At 46.0% G+C, this 26,057-nt stretch overlaps 1 protein-coding gene across 1 annotated transcript in view; it reads right to left on the reverse strand.

Annotated features, from left to right (window-relative positions):
- The window catches only part of LOC125435284 (collagen alpha-1(VII) chain-like), a 158,518-nt gene that overhangs the window by 22,932 nt on the left and 109,529 nt on the right, over positions 1–26,057 (reverse strand). Inside the window, exons 40-54 of the mRNA XM_048501472.1 lie at positions 25,748–25,819; positions 23,942–24,001; positions 22,656–22,691; positions 21,257–21,337; positions 19,758–19,793; positions 15,715–15,759; positions 14,400–14,471; positions 11,582–11,617; positions 11,417–11,452; positions 9,223–9,264; positions 7,417–7,464; positions 3,944–3,982; positions 3,789–3,824; positions 1,624–1,764; positions 844–999 (exon numbers count right to left, since the gene is read on the reverse strand). Coding sequence (XP_048357429.1) covers positions 844–999; positions 1,624–1,764; positions 3,789–3,824; positions 3,944–3,982; positions 7,417–7,464; positions 9,223–9,264; positions 11,417–11,452; positions 11,582–11,617; positions 14,400–14,471; positions 15,715–15,759; positions 19,758–19,793; positions 21,257–21,337; positions 22,656–22,691; positions 23,942–24,001; positions 25,748–25,819 — 936 coding nt within the window. The remainder of the gene's footprint in view (positions 1–843; positions 1,000–1,623; positions 1,765–3,788; positions 3,825–3,943; positions 3,983–7,416; positions 7,465–9,222; positions 9,265–11,416; positions 11,453–11,581; positions 11,618–14,399; positions 14,472–15,714; positions 15,760–19,757; positions 19,794–21,256; positions 21,338–22,655; positions 22,692–23,941; positions 24,002–25,747; positions 25,820–26,057) is intronic.

The following is a 26,057-nucleotide window of genomic DNA, read 5'->3' on the forward strand; positions in this document are numbered from 1 at the left end:
TTCTATAATGCGATGATGATTTAGAAATGACCTGGTGCAAAAAAAATTTGGGGGGTCGTGGTGGGGTGGCTTCCCATGGGGGGGCAACCAACTCAGGTTTTGCCCAGGGCTCAGGTTTGCCTAGGTACGCCTCTGCCCCCTTTGCAGGGGGGGGGGCTGGTGAGGGAACCTGTTACTAAAATTTTTGGATTCCACCACTGCATGGAAGTGCTTGAGCAGGTGTTGCCCCAGGTGCTATTTTCTCTTGGTAGGCCTTTGGACTAGAGGGAAATGTTGCTCTTAGCAGGACACATCAGTGGGATCCAACTCACGATGTAAATCCCCGCACCTTCAAATTTGGGCAGAAACGAACCTGCCAAACAGATGTACCTTCCCTGCAGCTGATGAAATGAGCCGTGACTCACTGAAAGTTCGCACGGGAATAAATTTTGTCAAATACTTTAAGGTAGGCTGACCAGACATCCCGCTTTTGGCGGGACAGTCCAGCCTTTAAACAATTTGTCCCACGTCCCGCGGGTTCTTCAAATTGTCCCGATTTTGGGGAAGCTGCCGCACTGCCTTCTGGGGCACAAGGCAGTGCGGCAGCCTCCCCCGCGCGCGGCTGCAGGAGCACGGCCTTCTGGGGCTTGCCGTTTGCTGCCCTGTGACAGGGCGGGAAATGGCAAGCCCCAAAAGGCCGTGTGCTCCTGCGGCTGTGCGCGCATGCGTGCGCGGCCACCTACCCCCCCCCCATCCTGGTTCACAAAGGTGACCATCTGGTCACCTTACTTTAAGGAGCCACTGTTGTTATTGTGTTTCATTGTGCAGCCTAAATGGATGTATCTGCAGATTGGTGTTTGTTACCTTGGCAATAGCTGAAGGAAAGAAAGTCGGAGGAGATGTGAGATAAAGATGGTCCTCGGCCTCTAGAACTTGCCAGTCTGTGCTTGCGTAATTTCCTTGGGTGACTTCTGATGGGCTTGACGGACGCTCAGTTGGAACATCATCTTTTTTGGGTGCCTATAAATACCAAAGCACACATTCTGGGGCTAAGTTATCCAGCATGATAACCACTTTAGTCTGTCACAAATAAAACTAGAAATGTTGAAGGGACGGCGGGATATAAATCTAATGAAATAACATAAAAATTAAAAAAAGACTAGCCTGTGTTAAATCCAGCATGTTCTGGCGCTTTGAAGACTAGCCCCTTTTATTCCAGTATCCTTTGTTCTTGTGAATTAGAAGAAGATGAGGAAGAAGAGTTTGGATTTATATCCCCCCTTTCTCTCCTGCAGGAGACTCAAAGGGGCTGACAATCTCCTTGCCCTTCCCCCCTCACACCCTGTGAAGTGGGTGGGGCTGGGAGAGCTCCGAAAAGCTGTGACTAGCCCAAGGTCACCCAGCTGGCGTGTGTGGGAGTGCACAGGCTAATCTGAATTCCCCAGAGAAGCCTCCACAGCTCAGGCGGCAGAGCTGGGAATCAAACCCAGTTCCTCCAGATTAGATACACGAGCTCTTAACCTCCTACGCCACTGAAAGAATTACAGCCTAGGATGCAGTTCAAAAAACCTGAGGCTGGGATATAAACAGGCTGGATGCCAAGGTGACACAAGATGGCTGCCGCTGGCCTTCCGTGGTACTTACTGAGCTGTCCGTGGTATGTGTGAATCCCTGCTTCTTCTTGCCCGTTTTGGTCTTGCCCTTCCTGACGCTGGCCACCTGCTGGGCGACCGTTTCGACCCCATCCCGGAGGAGAAGGTTGGTTAGTTCCTTCAGCAGTGACAGCTGCAAGGAGGAAAAATACCCCCAGAAACATTGTTAATTATCCAAACGATGACCACGAATGAACTCTGCCCAAGAGCAAAACGAGACGTGATGGCATCCTCGTGGCCGTCACAGGGATGATGCCACTGATTTAAATTTTTTGCAAGGGTCCAATTTAGATTGGTCTGCAGCACTGAAGGCTGATATAGGTCGTTTCCCCACTTACCTGCTGCTGCGCGCTACTCTCCCCAAGTAGTGCGGGGTCCCCCGGCACTCCCCATTACAGGGGCGGTGACAACGCAGCTGCTGTTGCGCCCCCTCAGCGTGCGTCATTCCTGGTGCTCCTCGAAACGGCGCCTTTTGATGACCCTGCGCAGAGTGCGGGGTCGTGGGGAAGCCGGGAGCATGCCAGAAATGACACGCGCTGGGAGTAGCGCGCAGCAACCTTTGGTCGAGGTAAGTGGGGAAACGACCATACTTGCGTGTGTCCCTTCACTGCCCACATGTGGCTTATCAAACACTGAAATGGCCACGCATGCCCCACAGCTGTTTCAGCTCTTGAAACGGTAGGAGAAAGAAGCAAGAGTGTCCCACGGCAGGCCTGTTTGGCATCCGATCCTTGTGGCATTTTTAAACCACTTACAAATATAGCTAAAGGCTTTCACAGCCAGGATTAACTGGCCTTTGTGGGTTTTTCAGGCTGAGGGGCCATGGTCTGGTGGTCTGAGCTCCTCACGCCTTGCCAGGATCCATTGGTGGCATTTTCAGAGGCATGTCATGGTAAGACGCGCTTCACTCTGTGGCACCATGACGTGCATTACCGTGACAGGTCTTTGAAGATGCCGGCCAGAGATGCAGATGAAACATTAGGAGCTAAAACTACCAAACTGTGGCCACACTGCCTGGAAAACCCACAATAGTTTTGGCACCCTTGTGGCAGCCACAAGGACACTGTCATTACATGCAGAACACACACATACACACCCACACTCGGCAGCGGTGGGATCCAAAAATTTTAGTAACAGGTTCCCATGGTGGTGGGATTCAAACAGTGGCGTAGCGCCAATGGGGCTGGGCGGGGCAGGGCACGACGGGGGCGTGGCTGGGCATTCCAGGGGCGGGGCATTAATAATTTCTCTGTTACTGTAAAAAACTCTTACTGTAAAAAAAAAGTTCCTAATTTCCAGCTGGTATCTTTCTGTCCACAATTTAAACTCATTATAGCAAGTCCTATCGTCTACTGCCAACAGAAACAACTACTTCTCCTCTAATTGACTGCCTGTCAAATACTTAATACTTTCAAATACTTCATTTTGTTTCTAGAAATCAAAAGATGGATACTTTCCTGAAACAAGGAACTTTACCATATTTCTCAAACATGTTTTTCAAACAGCCCAACAGGGAGAATTATCCCGTTTTCTACCTTCGCTAACCAGCCACATAGGAAACAACAGGACTTTATGATTTTTGGACCTAATGGAATTTCTAATGGAAAAGCAGACCCAAGTAGTAACCCCCTCTCGGCACACACAAATAATTAGTAACCCACTCTCAGGAATTGGGGAGAACCTGCTGGATCCCACCTCTGACACTCGGGTTCTAGCTACTACCTTCTATAATGCCACGATCTGTGACCAACATCTGCTACTGTTCATAAAGGTTAACCACTACCAGAGTGTGGGCCATAGGGCTAGAGCATAGGTATCAAACTCATGGCCCTCCAGATGTTATGGACTTCAGTTCCCATGATGCTAGCAGGGGATGATGGGAACTGTAGTCCATAACATCTGGAGGGCCGTGAGTTTGACACCTGTGGGCTAGAGGAATGAAAGAATTTCATAGAACCATAGATTGGAAGAGACCTTGCTGGCTGGCCACAGACCTCCAGAGAAGCTGCCCAGACTCTTAATTTTCTACTGGGGTTCAACGTCTTCTTTCAGATAAGTTCAAGATGCAAAGAGTTTCCAAAGCTTCATTCCAACAGCGTCACATGAAGCTCTGTTGAAAGGTGAGCAAGTCACCGTGTAAACACAGGTGATATCTACCTTGATGCCATAGGCTTCAAAAAGACCCTCCAGGTGCTGCATGGAGAACAGAGGACAGCAGCAATGAATATACTTGTTCATCAGGCCTAATACAAAGGATCAATTAAATAACAAAATGAATTTCAACAGAGTTAAATTAATTTCTGTCAATTTACCTGGATATCCATTCCTTTGCCAGGAGGTCCAGGATCTCCCTTGGAAGAAACACAAGAGTCTACATGAGAGTTCGTAAGGGTATTATGCAACATCTAAGAGGTGAACGAGGAATCAGGAAGCCCCTACTGGGACTCTGTCCTGCCAAGATAGCACAACGATAACCTCTTTCTCTCAGGCCCAATCCGCATGGGCCAAATACAGCGCCTTGGGGACAGCAAAAACATTGTCCCCAGGGAGCTGTTCGCATGGGGGGCGAAGCTACTTTGCAGCCACGCCGCCTTCGCTCCTCCCCAGCGGCGCGAAGCCGCTGTTTCCCAACCTCACTCCCCGAGTGAGGTTTTTGGGAAACAACGGCTTCCATGCGAATGGCAGAGGCTGGAAGGCGCCATCCCTCCCCCCTTTCCCAATCGACTTACCTTCCCTGCGACTGTCGGGCACATCGCCGAGGCCTGGGGACACGCCCCCTGCCCTGCGACTCCGGAGCGTGTCCCCTGGCCTTGGCGACGTGCTGGACAGTCGCAGGGAAGGTACGTCAATAGGGTGACGGCGCAGCGCAGTGCCGTCTTCCCGGTAGTTTCCAGGACCGTCCGTGCGAACGATCCCAGGGAATCGGGTTGGCGTCATGTACGCTGACCCAACCCCCAGCGTGGCCATGCGGAAACGGCCTCAGACTCACATATCTGCAATAGTGTCAGGTGTGGCTCCTGTTCTACCTGGCATCACACCTGTCAAGGCCCAAGGCCACCCGTGGGCCTCCTTTCATATACTCAACTGTCTTATGTTAATGGACCTTTTGTTCTTAATCACTGTGTCTCTCCCCCTCTCCCTCCATCCTTCTCAGGGGCATGGCTGACGAAGGTGAGCAAGGAGACCCGAAGACGTGTTGGTTAATATATATTCAATAGAGATACTTAGTAGCAGAAATGAGGAAGCAGTCTTGTGCGGAAAAAGAAAGATACCCAGAGATACTTTGCGTTGCTTTTTGTATGAAAATAGTTTATTAGCTTAAAGGAAGGGTTACGTGGGATAAAAACAACAATTGCTGTACTGCTCTGTTACATATTTGCAGTAGTAATTATGATCTAGGACTACGTCTTGCTTTCTATCTGCTATCTCGCCTCGTGGTTCTGAACAACATGTGCTGTGAACAAAGAAAACAGATAACTTTGTAACTTTAGATATGCAGGCTTACCAACATGTAAGCAATGGTGGTCTGATTGACCGATGGCTAATCAATAGACCAGGTCATAAAACAGTGACTTCAGGAGCATTGGGGATGAGCAGATTTCTTGGAAATCACTTCCTGTTGCAAAACAGGAGTGACTGTGACACTCGAGAAATTTCAAAAATCTCTATGGTTTCACCACAGAGATTACTTTATTTATTTATTTATTTATTTATTTATTTATTTATTTATTTATTTATTTATCCATCCATCCATCCATCCATCCATCCATCCATCCATCCATCCATCCATCCATCCATCCATCCATCCATCCATCCATCCATCCATCCATCCATCCATCCATCCATCCATCCATCCATCCATCCATCCATCCATCCATCAATCCATCCATCCATCCATCCATCCATCCATCCATCCATCCATCCATCCATCCATCCATTTATTTATTTATTGGATTTATATCCTGCCCTATCCCTGCGGGGCTCAGAAATTCTGAAATTCTTATAGCACGATGTCATTACTTCCTGGTTCAAAAGAAAAGGCGCCTCTCTTGTGCTGTTTTCTCCTCTTGCCATTCCATTGAGGAAGGACAGAAGAAGAAGAAGAGTTTGGATTTATATCCCCCCCTTTCTCTCCTGTAGGAGACTCAAAGGGGCTTACAATCTCCTTGCCCTTCCCCCCTCACAACAAACACCCTGTGAGGTGGGTGGGGCTGAGAGAGCTCCGAGAAGCTGTGACTAGCCCAAGGTCACCCAGCTGGCGTGTGTGTGGGAGTGCACAGGCTAATCTGAATTCCCCAGATAAGCCTCCACAGCTCAGGCGGCAGAGCGGGGAATCAAACCCGGTCCCTCCAGATTAGATACACGAGCTCTTAACCCCCTACGCCTCTGCTGCTCCTACGCCACAGGGCGTACGCTCTTAACCTGCTACGCCACAGGGGATAGGAACCACCACCAGAGCGATTACCTGCCAGGCAGCAATAACCTAGGTCTGCCTATCAGGGTAAACCAATCTTGAAGGCACCTACCCTTTGAAGGACAGGAAATGAGGTCCTACACAGCCCAGGGATGGGGCAAAGTCCCTGCCCTCTGTGCCCCCCATAGGGTAAAAGAGGCTGGAAAAATCTTGCCCTCCTCGAAAAACAAGAAGGCTGCCTCCCACATCCAACTGATCAGGATCAGCTGCCCCAGTTCTTGCAGCAACCATAATGGACACAGATGGAAAAGCCCTGGAGATTTTGCCCGGTGGTCTCTTGTGGCATCCTGTGCCTGATGGGCTTCATTCCACAGAAATCTGGTGTCTGCCTTGACAGATTCCGGTGGAATGAAGGGCACCCAAGTCACAGTTATTCGCAGAGGCAGAACGTAGCTTCAGTATCACCTGAAAGGCCACTGATACTTTACTTCCTGCAACCAACTGATGTTCACCTTGCGATACCCGGACTGGAGTCAAGGTCCGTGGCGGTCTCGCTTGCGGTCTCGGACCTGCATACCTGAGAGACCGCCTCTCCCCATATTGCCCCAGTAGGCCCCTCCGCTCCTTGGAGGAGGACCTACTCGTGATCCCTGGCCCGGGGAATGATCAGGGTTGGCTCAGTTTAGGGGTGGCAGGGCCTTTTCAGCCCTGGCCCCTACCTGGTGGAACAGGCTCCCTAGGGAGATCAGGGTTCCCAAGTGGGACTTACAGAGTTTCCAAGAGGGGCCTGCAAGACGGACCTGTTCCGCCAGGCGTTTGGCCAGCCTGGTTAAAAATACATCTACCGTGTCATCTGGCCTCCCGTGGGCACAAGGTGGGGGAGGGGGGTAGCCAGACGCCGTCCACATTTTAAAATGGATTCTGTTTTTTATGTAATTAATATTTACATTATGTTTTAATGTACGTTTCAAGCACTTGTTGTGAATGTATTCTGAGGCCCTCAGGGGGAGGGAAGTAAAAGCATAAAAGTAATAATAAATAAAATAAGGTGACCAGATCAAAAGAGAAAGGAAGATTGGGTAGGGTTCGTAGGCTACGTTCACAATTATCAAGCTCAGGGATGTCCAGCTCTGGTCCTCCAAATGGTCATGGACTACGATTCCCATCAGCTCCTCTTTCAATCAAGCAATAGGCCATGATGGCACAGGTGAGAATTGTAGTCCATAAATATCGGAGGGCCAAAGTTGGACACCCCTTCTGCTTCTTCTTCCTTATGCATTAATTAGAAGCCCCATCTTTCCTAGTGGGGAAGGCTTTCTATGGATCTCGTAAGGAGGGGACAGAAGCCTGAGCTGGCAGAATGGACTGTACCTCTTTAGGCTGCAAGGGAAGGGAAGCTTCTCCATGTAGAAATACTCTCTGCAAGTAAAAAAGAAATTGGCATATCAGGGATAAAGATTCCGGCCCAGAACACCTTCTACTTGCAGGGATTTTTTTTTTAAATAGAGGACATCATTCACTAATTCAGTCCCCCCTACCCCCCGGCATTCTGCAGCCTGAAGTGGTACAGCCCATTCTGCTATTTCTAGACTGCATTGCCTCAATTCTCATCTCACTCTACAATATTAAGTGCCATGAATGCATTTGAATACATACCGTGGGACAGATCCAATCATCCTTCCTTTAGCCTAAGGAGCATTCCTCCAACTCAAGTAGCTCTTCTGCCAACAGAATGTCTTCATTTTTATTTTACTTCATCTATATCCCACTATTCTCCCCAACGGGGCCCCAAAGTGGCTTCCATCATTCTCTTTTCCTTCCTTTGTATCCTCACAACAACCCTGTGAGGTAGGTCAGCCCGAGAGTGTTTGAGTCTCGTGGTCACCCAGCAAGCTTCCACTGCAGAGTGGGAATTTGAATCCGGGTCTTCTAGACTCTAACTACTGTACCACAAGGAAAATGTCTGAGTAAGAGGAAATCAGCTTAGATTGGAGGAAGGCTTCGAACTGGAGCCAGAAGAAAAGGGGAAGCATAAATATTTTTTAAAAAAAAATATGCTTTGCTTGGTGGTATGATAGGACAGGGCTAGGATCAGTGGTGGGATCCAAAAATGTTAATAACAGGTTCCGACGGTGGTGGGATTCAAACAGTGGCGCCGCCGCACACACGCACCTCCAGTCCCTATTGGGCAGGGAGGTTGCTTTAGTAACCTCTTCTCGGCACTCAGAAAAAATTAGTAATCAGCGAGGACACTGATAGCCAAGAATTGGAAGTCGGACCAGGTGCCAGCAAGTGAAGAATGGTTGAATCTTTTAACGAAATACGCAGCAAACGACAAACTGTCATCAATATTAAAAAACAAAGAAAATAAGGACCTTATTGGGAACTGGGCTCCGTTTTTGAAATATACGAACATTAGAAAAGAATGTAAAGATATTACAAGTTATTGTATTATTTGAAGTATAAGGTGAGAAGGGTTGAGTTCGTCTAGGTCTTTTCTTTTTTCTTAATATATAAACATAAATTTGTAAACCCGAGTTGGATTTTATGCAGAAATATGAATAAGAAAGGGAAAAGAAGAAGGTCCAAGTAGAAAATTTTAGTTTTTTAAGAATAACGCTAGTAGGAAGTCAAGAAATAAGGTGTTGTTAAGGTAACATTAAGAAGTAGAAAAAAACGAATTAAGAAGATTAGTAAGTTAGTATGTTATATAACTGTGGTGGCGAACCTACAATTCCCATCAGCCCCTGCCAGTATGGCCAATTGGCCATGCTGGCAGGGGCTGATGGGAATTGCAGTCCATAACATCTGGAGTGCCAAAGGTTTGCCACCACTGTTATATAAGATAATGATGTAATGATGCTCGACGTTAGGTAGTGGAACTGCTGGCAGGTTAAGTAAGCAGGTACTGTTATTATTTGTAGTGTATGTATAGTATGTCATCGATATTTAAATAATGTATGTTAGTTCTATGTCGATTATTCAATAAAGCTTTAAAAAAAAAGAAAAAAAAAAGAAAAAATTAGTAACCACTTCTAGAGAAGTGGTGAGAACTGGTTGGATCCCACCTCCGGCTAGAATCCATCCTTCATATATTTAACAATCCAGACTTCATTGCTATCAAGTCATTCAACGTGTTCACGCATGTCCTCTTCCAACAGGGAAAAAAAATGGTACCTTCTCTCCTTTGACAGCCATGTTGTTTTTCAGAGAAGGAACCTACAAACATCACAGGAACAATAAAGATTAGTACGCATGAGGGAGAAAGAGAAAATACCTTTTGAAAGAAGAAGCCCCTTGGAAGTGTTCTTCAAGTCCTTCTGGAGAACGCAGAGAAGTACCTCCAGCAGGGGCGGACATTTAAATGACCCGATAAGGAAAGAAGCCCAAAAAAGACCTTGTGGATATTGAGGTAAATTGAGCCCACAGGTTAAAGCTGGACCCAGCTAGGGTGAGCCCAGTCTTGAACAACCTGGGTCCAGTTTAATATTGCTTGCTGCACCCTCAAAGGTCCACCTCTGAAGTCAGGTGGAGCGTCCGGGGTGGAGTCACCAGTATAAAGCTGGACCCAGAAGAGCCCACGGTTCAACTGCGACCTCAGCTTGGCTAGGTCCAGCAGCCAACTCTGCCTGCTTCTGGGACCTACATGGAGTTTGGAGGCAGGCAATATTTTTCAGATGCTGGTTTAATAACCTGAAAAATTTCAAAAAAACCCCGACAAGCCAATATGGAATATGAACTTTTTTTGGATTTTTTCCAAAATTTTCTTGGTTTATTAAATTTGAACCTGAAAAATACCAATAATTTTTTTCCGCTTGCACTCCTTCATGCCCTGCCCCACCTCAAGTAAGAAGAATATTTATTTATTTGTTGGATTTATTGCTGGCCCTCCTGGCCTTTGGGTTGGGCGCCATCTGTGCATGCATCTGTGCATGTATTTTTATCTGTAATTTTTGGAATTGCTGCTATAATGTATTTTAATGAATTTTAATGTTTTATCGCTATTGTATTTATGAGATCTTATATTGTATTTGTTTTATGTCTCTTTGTACACCGCCCAGACCCCTTCGGGGGTTGGGCGGTCTATCAAGCCTAATTAATTAATCAATCAATCAATCAATCAATCAATCAATCAATCAATCAATCAATCAATCAATCAATCAATCAATTACAACAACAACAACAACAACAACAACAACAACAACAACAACAACAACAACTTAATAATAACTTCCGAATTCAGACTGACAAAGTTTTGGAACACAATACTCCTGACCTCACAATTGTGGTGAAAGTGTGGATAGTCAGAGTGTTGCAATTCCCTGGTGACAGCAGAATTGATGAGAAGCAACTGGAAAAACTTACATGATATGAGGATTTAAGGATTGAATTACAAAGACTTTGGCACAAACCAGCAAAGGTGGTCCCAGTGGTGATCGGCACACTGGGTGCAGTGCCTAAAGACCTTGGACGGCACTTAAAAACAATCGGCGCTGACAAAATCACCATATGTCAGCTGCAAAAGGCCATCCTACTCGGCTCTGCACGCATTATTCGTCGATACATCACACAGTCCTAGATGCTAGGGAAGTGTCCGACGTGTGATGTAATACAAAATCCAGCATATTGATCTTGTTTGCTGTGTATAACTGTTTTGTATCAATAATAATAATAATAATAATAATAATAATAATAATAATAATAATAATAATAATAATAATAATAATAATAATAATAATAATAATAATAATAATAATAATAATAATAATAATATTTTGGAGTACAAAATCAGAAGTTAGCTCCCCATTAATAAAGGAGTTAAGCTGTGTTCTGGCTCCTTTTCTATTTAATCCTTTTTAAAATGACTTGGTTCCTTTTCTTCTGGTAGCGGATGGACACAGTCCAAGATTAGGTTTGAGTTTGACCCACGTAGCCATTCTGCTATATGCAGATGATGCTGTATTGTTGTCATCTCTGCAGGTGGGTCTGAATGTCTGCTGAGATGCTGTGCTGAATATTGCTCAACCAATAGATTAGAACTTAATTAGGAAAAACCTAAGATTATTGTTTTTGCTACAACTTGGCGTTGTTCTAACTGGAAGTAAAATGACCATTGCCTGGAACAAGCAAAACAATTTAGATATCTAGGGTTTCTCTTCCAGTATAACATTTCTTGGAACCTCATTGTCAGTCTTGATCAAGCCTGGTTTGAGTCCCCCACTTATCCTAGCGACCTTCCAGTCCTCTTGTCCTATCTGCTTGGCTTTTGACAAACAGGTATGTCAAGGGGGAAAAAAACCCTCTTCCTTTACACACAATAACAACATTTCCTCTTTCCGCCAGACTGGTCAGGAGAGTTTTTGTTACTCACCGTCTTCCCAGGAATTCCCCGAGGCCCAGGTGGTCCCTGTGGAGAGTCATCATGACACAATACAGAAAAAGAGAGAGAAAAAGGAGAATGGTGGAAATCATTCAGCTTTATAACCACCTTTCTGGGTCCTCATGCAAGACAAACAACGAGAATGTGCAAACCTACGGATTCGCCCTTGTCGCCCTTCTCTCCTGTAGATCCCTGGAAGAAGAAAAAAGTATAATGAGGAGAGAGACACCTTGCTGATCTATCAGGTCTTAAGACTGAAGTCAATAAGTGGACTCTGGATGCCGGATCAGAAGTCTTTATTGATAACAGCTATTACCTAGCTTTCAGAAAGCCAGTTCTACCAGACGATGAAAATACCCTTGCTTAGCTTCTGAGATCTGATAAGGGGGTCTAGGCTGGGCCAACCAAGTCAGAGATAAATAATTAAGTGTGGTCAAGTCAAGAATAAATAAATACTGCAACCTCACTAGGGGCCAACATCATGCGTTCTGAAGCAAGAAGCAACTCGAATAGCAACTCTTTGCTACTCTAGGAATACCCTGGAACAGGGATGGGCAAATTATTCTTTCTGAGAACCATCTCTCCTCTTCCACACATGCAGAATAACACACTTTCAATCCACTTTCAGTGCACTTAGCAGCTGGATTTTACTGTGCGGAATAGCAAAATCCATTTGCAAGCAATTGTGAAAGTGGGTTGAAAGTGCGTTATTCTGCATGTGCCTCGGTCTCTGCCCGTTTTGGAAGGCTACAAAGTCGACGTTGGCTCCAGTTCAGAACTCTCCCCAGGAGGCGGACACTCAGAAGAGAATCTCTTTTTCTCTGCCATTCTTAATAGTCCATGAGATGGTGACCAATTTCTTAAAGCACTAGCCCACTAGCCCCGTGGTGGCGAACCTATGGCACTCCAGATGTTATGGACTACAATGTTATGGACTACAATGGCACTCCAGATGTTATGGACTCCAGATGTTCTGGACTACAATTCCCATCAGCTCCTGCCAACATGGCCAATGCTGGCAGGGGCTGATGGGATTTGTAGTCCATAACATCTGGAGTGCCATAGGTTCGCCACCACTGCACTAGCCGATGCTGCAGGGTTGCCAACTCTGGGAGGGAGGAGGATGGGGAGGATGGGATTTGGGGAAAGAGCTCAGCATGCCATAGAGTCCATCCTCCAAATCAGCTGTTTTCACCGAGGGAACAGAACTCTACAGTCTGGAAATCAGTTGTAATATTTCCAAACCCAACTTGGGGGTTGGAAACCCTGTCCTTCTATAGTCTCGTGGACTGACAATCCGGACAAAATTTACAGTGGTTCGAGTGCTTTTAAAAAAGCTCATTTGGCCACTGAGCCACAATGTCGCAAACTCCATGCTGGGGATCATTAGGAAAGGAATTGAGAATAAAACTGCAAAGATTGTCATGCCCTTATATAAAGCAGTGGTGCGACCGCACTTGGAGTACTGTGTTCAGTTCTGGTCGCCACATCTCAAAAAGGATATCGAAGAGATAGAAAAAGTGCAGAGAAGGGCAACAAGGATGATTGAAGGATTGGAGCACCTTCCTTATGAGGAGAGGCTGCAGCGTTTGGGGCTCTTTAATTTGGAGAGGAGACATCTGAGGGGGGATATAATCGAAGTCTATAAAATTATGCATGGGGTAGAAAATGTTGACAGAGAGACATTTTTCTCTCTTTCTCACAATGCTAGAACCAGGGGGCATCCATTGAAAATGCTGGGGGGAAGAATTAGGACTAATAAAAGGAAACACTTCTTCACGCAACAACGTGTGATTGGGGTTTGGAATATGCTGCCACAGGAGGTGGTGATGGCCACTCACCTGGATAGCTTTAAAAGGGGCTTGGACAGATTTATGGAGGAGAAGTCGATCATTGGCTACCAATCTTGATCCTCTTTGATCTGAGATTGCAAATGCCTTAACAGTCCAGGTGCTCAGGAGCAACAGCCGCAGAAGGCCATTGCTTTCACATCCTGCATGTGAGCTCCCAAAGGCACCTGGTGGGCCACTGCGAGTAGCAGAGTGCTGGACTAGATGGACTCTGGTCTGATCCAGCTGGCTTGTTCTTATGTTCTTATGTTCTTAATGTCCCCTTCTTCTGTCCTGGAAGCAGAGGTGGGATCCAACCAGTTCTCACCACTTCTCTAGAAGTGGTTACTAATTTTTTCTGAGTGCCGAGAAGCAACCTCCCTGCCCAATAGGGACTGGAGGCACATGTGTGCGGCGACGCCACTGTTTGAATCCCACCACCATCGGAACCGGTTATTAAAATTTTGGGATCCCACCACTGCCTGGAAGGATTACATGTTAACTGTGCAATCCTTCCATGTTGTGATATGTTGGAGGGAAGGGAAAAGGCAAAACAGAACCGGCTTGACTCCACCGTCTGCTCCACATTCAACTTACAATCACAATGCCAATAAAGGCATTAGGTATTAGACAGTGGTTATACACTATTATTAAATTATTAAATTTAAAATCATATGTCACATCTATGGATTTTGCTTTCTAACTTGACAGTGCATTTGTAAAAATATAAAATGGATTAAAAGGGTTTAGCCATTCAATTCAAAGACAAATTTGTAAAACAGATACCATTTGACTATATTTAAGATCCATCGCCAGGAAATAGCTGGCACTTCCCGATTTAGTTCTATTTGCTAAAAGAATATATCCACTCCTCAGGCTCTGGAGAATTACTAATTAAAACAACAGGATAATTAAATTTTCCTAATATTAAAATAAGTAAATAAATAACATTGAGCCTTTACGTACACATTTTATAATAAACTAAAGTGCCATGGCTGAAGAATATTACTCATTTATATATCGTTTATATTTGCATAATAACTGATTCCATTCAACTTTGCGTTCAGTATCTTTGGCTGAAAAATTATCCTATTGAATTTCACTACAAAAAGTTCCATTCATAAAGTTACACACATTCCACTTACATCTCGGCCCGGTTCTCCGGCTTCTCCTTTCATTCCTCGCTCTCCAGGGCGTCCTGGAAGGCCCAGTGGACCCTGCAGAATGAGAGAGGGTAAAATCAGCACCTGGTCTAATTCTCATGGAGGCAGGTGAACCCTCCACCATTTGATGGGAATCACTCGAAAAGGGTGTTTGTCCATTTGTCCCTCCCCATTTCCTCCACACGAAGCTGCCTCATACTGAGTCTGATCTTTTGGTCCAGGGGTCTGCAACCTGTGGCACTCCAGATGTTCATGGGCTACAATTCCCATCAGCCCCTGCCAGTCCATGAACATCTGGAGAGCCACAGGTTGCAGACCCACATTTTGGTTCAAGTTCAGTATTGTCCACTCTGGCTGGCAGCAGCTCTGCAGGGTCTGGAGATGCTGGGGATTGAACCTGGCACCTTCTGCATGCCAAGAAGAAGGTCTTCCTCTGAGCAGTTGCCACTTTCCTGAACGGAACTCTCAAATGATGCTGCCTTCTACTGAATCAGCCCCTCAGCCCCTCGAGGTCAGTATTGTCTACTCTGACTGGCAGTGGCTCTCCAGGGTCTCTGGCAGAGGAAAATCAGCCGGATAGGGTAAGAACATAAGAACATAAGAACAAGCCAGCTGGATCAGACCAGAGTCCATCTAGTCCAGCTCTCTGCTACTCGCAGTGGCCCACCAGGTGCCTTTGGGAGCTCACGTGCAGGAGGTGAAAGCAATGGCCTTCTGCGGCTGTTGCTCCCGAGCACCTGGACTGTTAAGGCATTTGCAATCTCAAATCAAAGAGGATCAAGATTGGTAGCCATAGATCGACTTCTCCTCCATAAATCTGTCCAAGGCCCTTTTTAAAGCTATCCAGGTTCGTGGCCATCACCAGCTCCTGTGGCAGCATATTCCAAACACCAATCACACGTTGCGTGAAGAAGTGTTTCCTTTTATTAGTCCTCATTCTTCCCCCCAGCATTTTCAATGGATGCCCCCTGGTTCTAGTATTGTGAGAAAGAGAGAAACATTTCTCTCTGTCCACATTTTCTACCCCATGCATAATTTTATAGACTTCAATCATATCCCCCCTCATATTCCCCAACGGTTTATATAACGCCCTAAACCTATTATATTTGGCCTGAGTGGAACCCACTGTTCTTGGCTCTGTTCCTTACACAGCTACAGGCAAGTTTCCCAATGGATGGGAAGGTTTGAGGATACAAAAACAGCAAGGGAGGGGGAAGGCTACAGCCGCTTTTCTCTGCCCACAGTGGCCCCAAACGGAAAACCAGGTATGACGGTTCGCATGCAAGGGATTCCTTACCCGAGTGCCTCTCTCTCCTGTCCCCCCGGGAAAGCCTGCTTCCCCCTAGAGGGAACAGAGGAACCAATGAAGGATGTCAATCTTTCATTTCCATCATTCAGACATGACAAAATAATAACAATACGATTGGCTGATTCAGCCACGGTAACAATTATAACAATACAATTATAACAGTACAGTCTATAAAGCCCAACATGTTTGTCCTATCCAATTTGTCAGCATCCTTCGACCTGACCCAACAACTATTCATATTTGACTGTTTTTTGGTATACGCATATGCCTTTATGTCGGCACACTGAAATGCCTTATTATTTAGAGTCTTGGTAAGAGATTTCCATAGCTGTTCTGAGGTGGTTTCGTTTTTTGTGTGTGTGTCTTGCGTTTTAGTAGAGGGCTGCTTCCAGGCCATCAATGTTCCGATACCCAACCCGGTGGATTTGGATTGCAAAGACCCAGATTCAAATCCTTGGACAGCAGTGCTCAGCATGCGAGTCCCATATACTCATTCTGTCTCACCTGCTTTAGAGTTTTTAAATTTGTTTTATCATTTGTATTTTATGGTTTAATATAAATTGTAACTGTATTGTTAGCCGCTCTGAGCCTGCTCTTGCGGAAAGAGTGGAAGAAGGGGAAGAGGAAGAAGAGTTTGGATTTATATCCCCCCTTTCTCTTCTGTAGGAGACTCAAAGGGGCTGACAATCTCCTTGCCCTTCCCTCCCCCACAACAAACACCCTGTGAGGTAGGTGGGGCTGAGAGAGCTTCGAAAAGCTGTGACTAGCCCAAGGTCACCCAGTTGGCGTGTGTGGGAGTGCACAGGCTAATCTGAATTCCCCAGATAAGCCTCCTCCACAGCTCAGGCGGCAGAACGGGGAATCAAACCCGGTTCCTCCAGATCAGAGTGCACCTGCTCTTAGCCACTACGCCACTGCTGCTCCTGCCCGCCATTGAAGAGGAAGAAGTAGTACTAGCGGTATCTTGCTGGATGGGTAAAATGAGATCGCTTGACGTAGCTTCCCTAAGCTCATCGGAGCAAAGAGAGGACACATTTGGGATCAATTTTAAAAAGTCAATCAACAATATAGCTGGCATTTATTCTTTGTCACACGATACAAAAACAGTGATGCTGATTTATAAAAAAGAGATTCAAGACATTCAAATGACCTTAGGCATCTGTAAAAATGTGAAGAAGAAGAGTGATAGAACATTATTACAATATTTAGCAACAGCAGCAAGGATAGTCCTTGCTCAAAATTGGAAAACAGATAAAATTCCTACAATTTCAGATTGGCAAATAAAAGTGTTAGAGTTAATTAAAACGGCAAAATTAACAGGTTTCGAAATCTTAGAAACTAAAGAAATTTTTTTGGAACAATGGAAACATTGGTTCATGTATTTGGAAAGAAAAAACAATCAGAAATATGTTATGTTGGAAGTATTATAAGATAATTATAGAAGATAGTATAGAAAATATATGTACTTTGAATTATAATGTTGACTGGTAGGAAAGCGCACATGTGGAAGCCCACCACTACATGCTTTTGTTATATGTTGTTTTGTATATGATTTTGTTTGTCAATAAAGCATAAAAATTTTTTTAAAAGACATTCAAATGACCACTAAAAATCAGCAATCTGTGACATTTCTCTCATAGTTTCCATGTTGTTCAAGTGTGGTCTCTCTTGGTCAGATTCCGCCTGGCTACATGCTAAAGATCCAGAGAAAATGGATGCTTCCCCCGCTCCCCCAGGCTAAAAAAATGTAACTGAGCATGCTGTGGAATGTATTGTAAAGGCTTGAGGGGAAACCTCAATTTTGCAAGGCATTACCTGGACCCCCGACTCCCCTTTCATCCCTGCGTCTCCCTAGAATGAATGCAAAGGCTCAGTTTAGATGGGAAATCATTTCAATGCTCTGCTCCTCCAAATGTCACCCCCGAAAATGATAGCGGAGTCAGAAGTGATTTTATTCCATTTCTGATCTTGTTTGTAAATGAAGATGGAACTGTGTTTTATTTCTGTATAAGATAGGTAGGAACAAACTGTATTAGATAGAAAGTAGGAATTATAGCTATCTTTTGTATTTGCGTCTGCATGGAACCTCCTTGGCTCAAGGCAGGAATCCACCCCTGCTCCACCTGGGCATGTCCCTTTCATTTGTAAAAACCCTGAATGGACGTTGACAAAAGGGACCCCGGAAGAAGCGCCTCAATCTGCCTAATCCCACCAGCAGGCAGATAAGGGTGCCGTCGTCGTTAAGTTTCGTTTCCTGACCCCAAGCACCCAAAGGACTCTTTTGTGTTCTTCCCGCCAGTGCCTACGTCATCGCCTCGCCCTGCCTTTGCCGCGAAATTCAAGAAGGGACTGCCCACCGGATTCTAATTGGTTCCTATGTACCTGTAGATGTATGATTGGTTACTATATATTTTGTGAATGAATGGTTGTAGGCTGTCCTGTATTCCCCCGGACTCCCGGGCGGGAGAAAGTGCATATAAGCTGTTGTAAAGCTGCTAGGCAGCGCAGTTGCCGTGGTGCAGAGGTGCTGACACGTTGGTCAGCATCTCAATAAAACCTTTATTATTTCACTATACTGGCTGTGTTGGGTCCCGTTCTGTTCCCCTGCACTGCCGAGAGCTGGTTGGTCTGGAGCTATTAAAAGTTACCAGGCAGCGCGGTAACAAAAAGAGCTGTATGCATTGGGGAAATCAAGCCAGTTCGGGGGGCGTGGTAGGGGCACAGGGCCTATGTATGCCCCTGGCGCAGTTCCCCCTCCCTCCAGCAATAAGGGATGTGTCACTGAGTGGAATGAGTGGAATGGCGGTCACACTTGGAATGAGTGGAATGGCGGTCATACTTGCCACCCCGGGGAGAAACATGGTTGTGGGAACTTGTACAATGGCAGGCAGGCAGACATGGTGGATGGCGGCAGACACGAAAGTAAAAGGATGGAAGGGATGGGGGGAAATGGTCCAGGGGGTGGGGGAAGAATGAAGAGTCTCCCGCTTGTTGTGTTCACACACGAGAGCCTCCAACCCGGAATTCTGCAAAAGGATCGCTAGTTCGGCGAGTTTTGAAAACCCAGATTGAGGGGAACACAACGAGCTGGAGTTGTTTTGGGAAAGAGGCCTGTGCAAAGTTAAGAACATAAGAACATAAGAACAAGCCTGCTGGATCAGACCAGAGTCCATCTAGTCCAGCTCTCTGCTACTCGCAGTGGCCCACCAGGTGCCTTGGGGAGCTCACGTGCAGGAGGTGAAAGCAATGGCCTTCTGCTGCTGCTGCTCCTGAGCACCTGGTCTGCTAAGGCATTTGCAATCTCAGATCAAGGAGGATCAAGATTGGTAGCCATAAATTGACTTCTCCTCCATAAATCTGTCCAAGCCCCTTCTCCAAAATGCCATTTAGGTCCTGAAGATGTTATATTTGTGCTGTGCAGATGTCACCCCTGTGTAAGAATGGGATGACCCAGAAAGGGGTGGAGTCTGAAAAGAAGCAGAAGGCTGCAGAACTCATGAGGTTGGAGGAAGCGAGGCTACCAGGCTGGTTTATTAAGCCCTTAACACCTTGTTTAAGGTAACTGCAATGTTGTGGGGAACTAGTGGGAAGGGAGTTTGTTTTTTATTTTTTTTTGCTATATTGTAAATGTTAGAATTTATTGTTTCAGGGTTTTTTGTGTATGTAAATGGTGAGGGTTTTCTGGGAACCTTCCTCCTCTTGAATCCCGTTCACCAAGCCTCTGAAGTCTTCAAAACCCAACCACCAGCAAAGAAGAATTGGACTTGGCAATAGCAGTAGACTGTAAATATAAGGACTCGAAAATGCAAACTTAACAGGACTGTAAAGTGTACATGTTAAATGTTTCAAAAGTGTTATTTGTTAAGAGAAGTAAACTGTTTTGTTTAAATTTAGTTCTTTGCAACTCCTTCCAAGTACTGCCCCACAGAACCCGCAGAAAGAGGTTACCGGTACACAGAATCCACCTATGGCAGTCACTTTAGCTGTTTAAACTATTCCCACCCCCACTGCATAAAACCCTTTCTTCTTACCCTTTCTCCTTTAGGTCCAGGAAATCCAGCATCACCCTACAAAAAAAAAATAACTGCTTGGGCCAGCTCATATCCAGGTATCTCAGCTCTTTGGTGAGTGGAATGAACCACAGGTTTTGCTCACCGAAGGACCCAGCTTCAATCCGCGGCAACTCCCCCACCCTGCATCACCAATTAAGAAGAAGAGGAAGAAGAGTTTGGATTTATATCCCACCTTTCTCTCCTAGAAGGAGACTCAAGGTGGCTTACAAGCTTTAAATCCCAACTTCAACTCCTGTAAGGAGACTCAAGGTGGTTACAAGCTCCTCTCCCCTCCTCTCCCCACAACAGACACCTTGTGGGGCAGGTGGGGCTGAGAGAGTCCTGAAAGAACTGTGACTGGCCCAAGGTCACCCAGCAGGAATGTAGGAGTGTGGAAACACATCTGGTCCACCAGATAAGCCTCTGCCACTCAGGTGGAGGAGCGGGGAATCAAACACGGTTCTCCAGATTAGAATCCACCAGCTCGTAACCACTACACCGCGCTGGCTCCTTTCCCTGTCAGGCTGTCAGGAAGAAGAAGAAGAAGAAGAAGAAGAAGAAGAAGAAGAAGAAGAAGAAGAAGAAGAAGAAGAAGAAGAAGAAGAAGAAGAAGAAGAAGAAGAAGAAGAAGAAGAAGAAGAAGAAGAAGAAGAAGAAGAGGAGGAGGAGGAGGAGGAGGAGGAGGAGGAGGAGGAGGAGGAGGAGGAGGAGGAAAAGGAGGAGGAGGAGGAGGAGTTTGGATTGATATCCCCCTTTTCTCTCCTGCAGGAGACTCAAAGGGGCTGACAATCTCCTTGCTCTTCCCCCCTCACAACAAACACCCTGTGAGGTAGGTGGGGCTGAGAGAGCTCCGAGAAGCTGTGACTAGCCCAAGGTCACCCAGCTGGCGTGTGTGGGAGTGTACAGGCTAATCTGAATTCCCCAGATAAGCCTCCACAGCTCAGGCGGCAGAGCTGGGAATCAAACCCGGTTCCTCCAGATTAGATACATGAGCTCTTAACTTCCTATGCCACTGCTGTCTCTAGATAACTATCCACCCGGTGCCTGCCTTCCTTTGGCAGCCACGTGGTCAGGAGCGTGGTGACTTATTGATCTATAGTATTAATTTACAGAATTACTAGTATGTATAGAGTTACTGAGTGTTAATGCCTTGAGTATGTGCTGGAGCATAAGAGAAAAGCATAATTTGACCAAATTTATAAATTTCAGAAAAATATTTGGAATGTAATAATGCACAGGAAGCACGTGATGAATAAGACTTTTGGCAACCCTGAGATTTGCTAATTTATGAACTTGGTGTTGTAGTTCATGATACAATGAGCAGGCCAACCTAGTTTCTGTTGACTTGGCTCCCCTTCGTATCGGAAAGATTCCCAGGATACTCTCCAGTATTTCCAAGTGCTTGTTTATCCCCACTGTATTTTGAAAATGCCAGCATTCAGCGGCCCAGACTTGGCGCTTCCTTAGTTTCTACTTACATCTTTACCTCTTAAGCCGGGCTCTCCTGGATTCCCAGTCTGTCCTGGTTCACCTTTCTCTCCCTTTGGACCAGCTTCCCCCTGAAATTACAAGACATCCATCTATATCAGTGGTGGCGAACCTGTGGCACGGGTGCCAGAGGTGGCACTCAGATCCCTCTCTGTGAGCTTGTCATGTTGGGGGGGGGGGAAATCGCCCCCCACACACACACACACATCTAGGCTGGCCTGGGCTGCTGGACTTGATGTGCGTGCACCTCAGCGAGGACTTGGCTGGCAGGCCTGGTGCCTGTGCTCCGGGTGGCTGCTGCTCCGGGAAGGGGGGGGGAAGGGCAGAGGCAGCAGAGATGCTAGAGTGGTGCAGAGCGGCGCATGTGGGACTTGCTGGAGGCTACAGCAGGCTGGCCCCTGCTCAAGGGGGTTATTCAGGTTAAATTGCCGCATTGGCACTTTGCAATAAATAAATGGGTTTTGGGTTGCAATTTGGGCACTCGGTCTCAAAAAGGTTCGCCATCACTGTAGAATCTATATCTTTCCATTATTCCTTCGCACTCTAATTCTGTGCATGCGTGTTTGCGCGTGCATGCGCACACACATGTACACCATCAAGTCGTAGCTGACTTAAGAAGACCCTGGAGCGTTCTCAAGGCAAGAAAGGTTCAGAGGTGGTTTGTCACTGCAGGGGCGTAATGAGGGTGGGACAAGAGTGCCAGTTGCCTGGGGGTGCCCTGGCTGCCTCCTTCCCTCTCTGGATGGAGGATATACTACTGAGTAGTAGTGTGTGAGAACAAGATCTTGGGGTATGGGTGGACAATATGTTAAATATGAGAAGTCAACATGATGCAATGACAAAAAAGGCAATGCGATCGAAGGGTGTTATCAATAGGGCTAAAATATTCAGATTGCAAGAGGTTGGGAGAGAAGGGTACAGTTTGAGAACTTGCCCCAGGCATTATTTTCTGTAGATTGGCTCTTGAATATATGTTTTGAATTCCCTGAAGCACCATCTACCAATGCAGTGTATTCCAACCTTTTCAATGTCATGGTACCCTTGACCTCACTCTTCATATCTCACGGTACCCCTGGCATCCTCCCCCCACCTTCTCCTCCCAGTTCCCCTGCTTGCCACCCCCCACCTTCCCCTCCCAGGGTGAAGGGAAGCACGGGGGGGGAGTGGCTGCTGATCTTGCGGCAGGTACTGCCCCCTGGGCCAGCTCCATATCCTTGCTGGTGCTTTTTCGAAGGGAGACACCCTACAAAAGTGGGCAGTGGCAGGCTTCGCCGCAAAAATTCTGCATGCTCACGGCACCCCAGGGTACCACGGAACCCTGGTTGAAAATCGCTGTACCAATGCAAAGTATTGTTGTACCCATACTGCAAAGCTCTGTTGTACACTCACCTTTTGACCTGGTTTGCCCGATAAACCGACATTCCCCTGTCAATTTTTAATTAAAAAAAGACACACAGTAATTAATATACTATGTGCCTCTATAGAGTTAGTGAATTTGTAAAAAAAAAGCTATTAATATTAAATGAAAACAAAGGCATGGAAATTTTTGGGGTGCAAAACTTTTGTAAATTAAGAGAGAAGAAGAAGAGTTTTGGATTTATATCCCCCCTTTCTCTCCTGCAGGAGACTCAAAGGGGCTGACAATCTCCTTGCCCTTCCCCCCACACAACAAACACCCTGTGAGGTAGGTGGGGCTGAGAGAGCTCCGAGAAGCTGTGACTAGCCCAAGGTCACCCAGCTGGCGTGTGTGGAGTGTACAGGCTAATCTGAATTCCCCAGATAAGCCTCCACAGCTCAGGCGGCAGAGCTGGGAATCAAACCCGGTTCCTCCAGATTAGATACACGAGCTCTTAACCTCCTACGCCACTGCTGTCTCTAGATAACTATCCACCCGGCGCCTGCCTTCCTTTGGCAGCCACGTGGTCAAGAACTGACCAGTGGGCACCCAGTGATCTAGTATTAATTTATAGAATTACTAGTATGTATAGAGTTACTAGTAGGTGTTAATACTGTGATATGTGCTGGAGCATAAGAGAAAAGCATAATTTGACCAAATTTATAAATTTCAGAAAAAATATTTGGAATGTAGTAATAATGGCGTTTCAATATTAGATGATCAATCTGTTATTTTAGACCATCATTGGTATACTGGTTCTGGTGGGTTTTCCAGGCTGCGTGGCCATGGTCTGGTGGATTTTGTTCCTAACATTTCGCCTACATCTGTGACTGGCATCTTCAGAGGCGTATCACAGAGGGGACAAGACCCACCAGACCACGGCCACACAGCCTGGAAAACCCACCAGAACCAGTTGAATCCGGCCATGAAAGCCTTCGACAATACATCATTGGTATAATTTTATTGTATCTCTTGTTTTATTGACTCTCTTGTTGACTCCCTCTTAGATGATCAATCTGTTATTTTAGACTATCACTGGATTAATTTTATTGACAGTCTTGTTACATATTGGGAACTGTGATTAAGCTATGTTTTTTTTAATAAATGGGGGAGGGCAGAATCACAAGAAGACAACTTTGGAACCCGGAAGGAGAGGGGCAACCCATTAAATCAAAAAATAATAATCATAACTGTCAACCCTATCTCTGTTTTGTAAAGCTAGGCAAATGGGTAGGACATTTCCCCATCTTTCCTTTCTGAATTGATTGACATCACTCACCCTTTCTCCAGGCTCTCCCTTCATTCCTAATTGGCCCGGAATGCCAAATCCTGGATCGCCCTGTAGAAACCAAGCCAAGAATAAGACTAATCATAGCGTTTCACACTTTGCTCTTATACATACAGCAGAAAGGCTGCAATGGCATATCTGGGGGGGGGGGGGACAGAGAGGGCATGCAATTTAGCTTTGTGCACCACTTTTTACTTCAGAAATCATAAAACATAAGGGAGCTTTACCTAAACTCAGAGAGAAATAGACTACACACATAAACAAAGTATCGCTTATATACATCATTCATAGTTCATCGTTTGGTTACAATTTCAAGCATAGTCTACAATATTAAACGTTTCAGTCAGAGGCTTTTGGTTAACAGAACACATAACAACATCTTTCCTCAGCAAGAGTCAGGGAGCAACGGTTTTCCAACTGTCACTTTTAGAATGTTCGTAGAGATCTCCCAGAATTCCCTGCTGCTACTGCATGCAAGGTTGTAAATTCCAACAGACGCTAAGCAAGTTCAGCCCTGGCTAATATTTGGAAGGAAGACCTCCAAGGAATGGCAGGGTCAAAGGCAGGCAGTGGCAAACCACCTCAGAACAGGTATCATCCCCCAGTCAGACGGGGGACGAGCCCTTCGGGGATGAGGCGGCCTATAAGTTCAATAAATAAACAAATAAATAAAATATACTATATTACAGAACTGATCTCTGTCACCTGGAGATCAATTGTAATGTTGGGAAATCTCCAGCCACCACCTGGAGTTTGGCAAGCCTAATATCATATGATTTGATTCATAGAATGTATAAGGGTCTTTATCTTCAACACTGGCAAAACTGGTGAATGGTCCTTTCACTTGGGCTGAGCCATGCAACCAGTGGTAAGGTTGGGGGTGGGGACACGGTGGGGGAAATGTTGCAGGCATGATGATGTCACTTCTGGTAAAAACCCAGAAAGGATGATGAGTAGCTCTAGGAATTGCTAGAAACTGTGATAAAACTATAGAGTTTACAGTGCTTCCTATAGCTGCCTTCCACCATTTCCAGTTTTGTCCTAGAAGTGACATTGTTACACTATCAGCATCAGTAATTTTTTTTATTTCCTCACCATCACCATGCCAATTGGCAACAAGAAACTTGGGGAATGGGACCTCTACTTGCCACCTTTCTTACCTTATTCGGCTGCTTAGATGAGAGAAAGAGCAGTGGTGGGATCCAAAAATTTTAGTAACAGGTTCCCTCGCCAGCCCCCCCCCGCCCTCAGCAAAGGGGGCAGAGGCAAACCTGAGCCCTGGGCAAAACCTGAGTTGGATGCCCCCCCATGGGCAGCCACCCCACCACGACCCCCAAAATGTTTTGCACCAGGTCATTTCTAAATCAACATCACATTATAGAAAATGCCCCAATTCACAAATCTGAACACAGCAATGGTGAAACACACAGGTTCTTTGATAGAGACTGGTGAGATAAAAGGTACGAAAGGCTGAGAATCCATAAATTGCAGTACCTGAAAGGGATTAACCCAGTTCAGGGAGTTACATTATTAGTCGCAATTGCTATATGGAACCTCCACGTTCAAAGGCAGGAGGCCTCTCGGCACACACAAACAATTAGTAACCCACACTCGGGAACTGGTGAGAACCTGCTGGATCCCACCTCTGAGAAAGAGACCAACGAAGGTCCACCAAAACAAAATTCTAGGTTTGTGTGGCCTTCATAAATGATGGCATTAGACTGGGATTTCAAGATTTGAAAGTCAGCAGCATCTCACAAAAGACAGATCTAGATGTTACTGTCAGACTTCCTCTACCTTCACTCCCTTTTCCCCTTGGTCTCCTTGGCTTCCTTTTGGGCCTGGAGGGCCAACTGGTCCAACATCCCCCTGGGCATGGGAATAAAAAAGAAAAGTTTAGAGCACTGGTTTTCAAACTGCATTCCAGGGAAACCACGGGGCTCTCTGGGTGTTTCCTGAAGTTTCCTCAATGAAAAGTACGGAGTCTGCCAAAAAGCTTCCCTTGACCATTTCCCTGGTAGAATCTGCAACTTCAGGGGGAGTGTTAGGTCTACATGCTGTTAGGGACTGACTGGCAACCACAAGGGTGGGGGATTCGCTGCCCCCT

The sequence above is a fragment of the Sphaerodactylus townsendi genome, linkage group LG06 (genome assembly GCF_021028975.2).
Source record: "Sphaerodactylus townsendi isolate TG3544 linkage group LG06, MPM_Stown_v2.3, whole genome shotgun sequence".
Taxonomy (NCBI): Eukaryota; Metazoa; Chordata; class Lepidosauria; order Squamata; family Sphaerodactylidae; genus Sphaerodactylus; species Sphaerodactylus townsendi.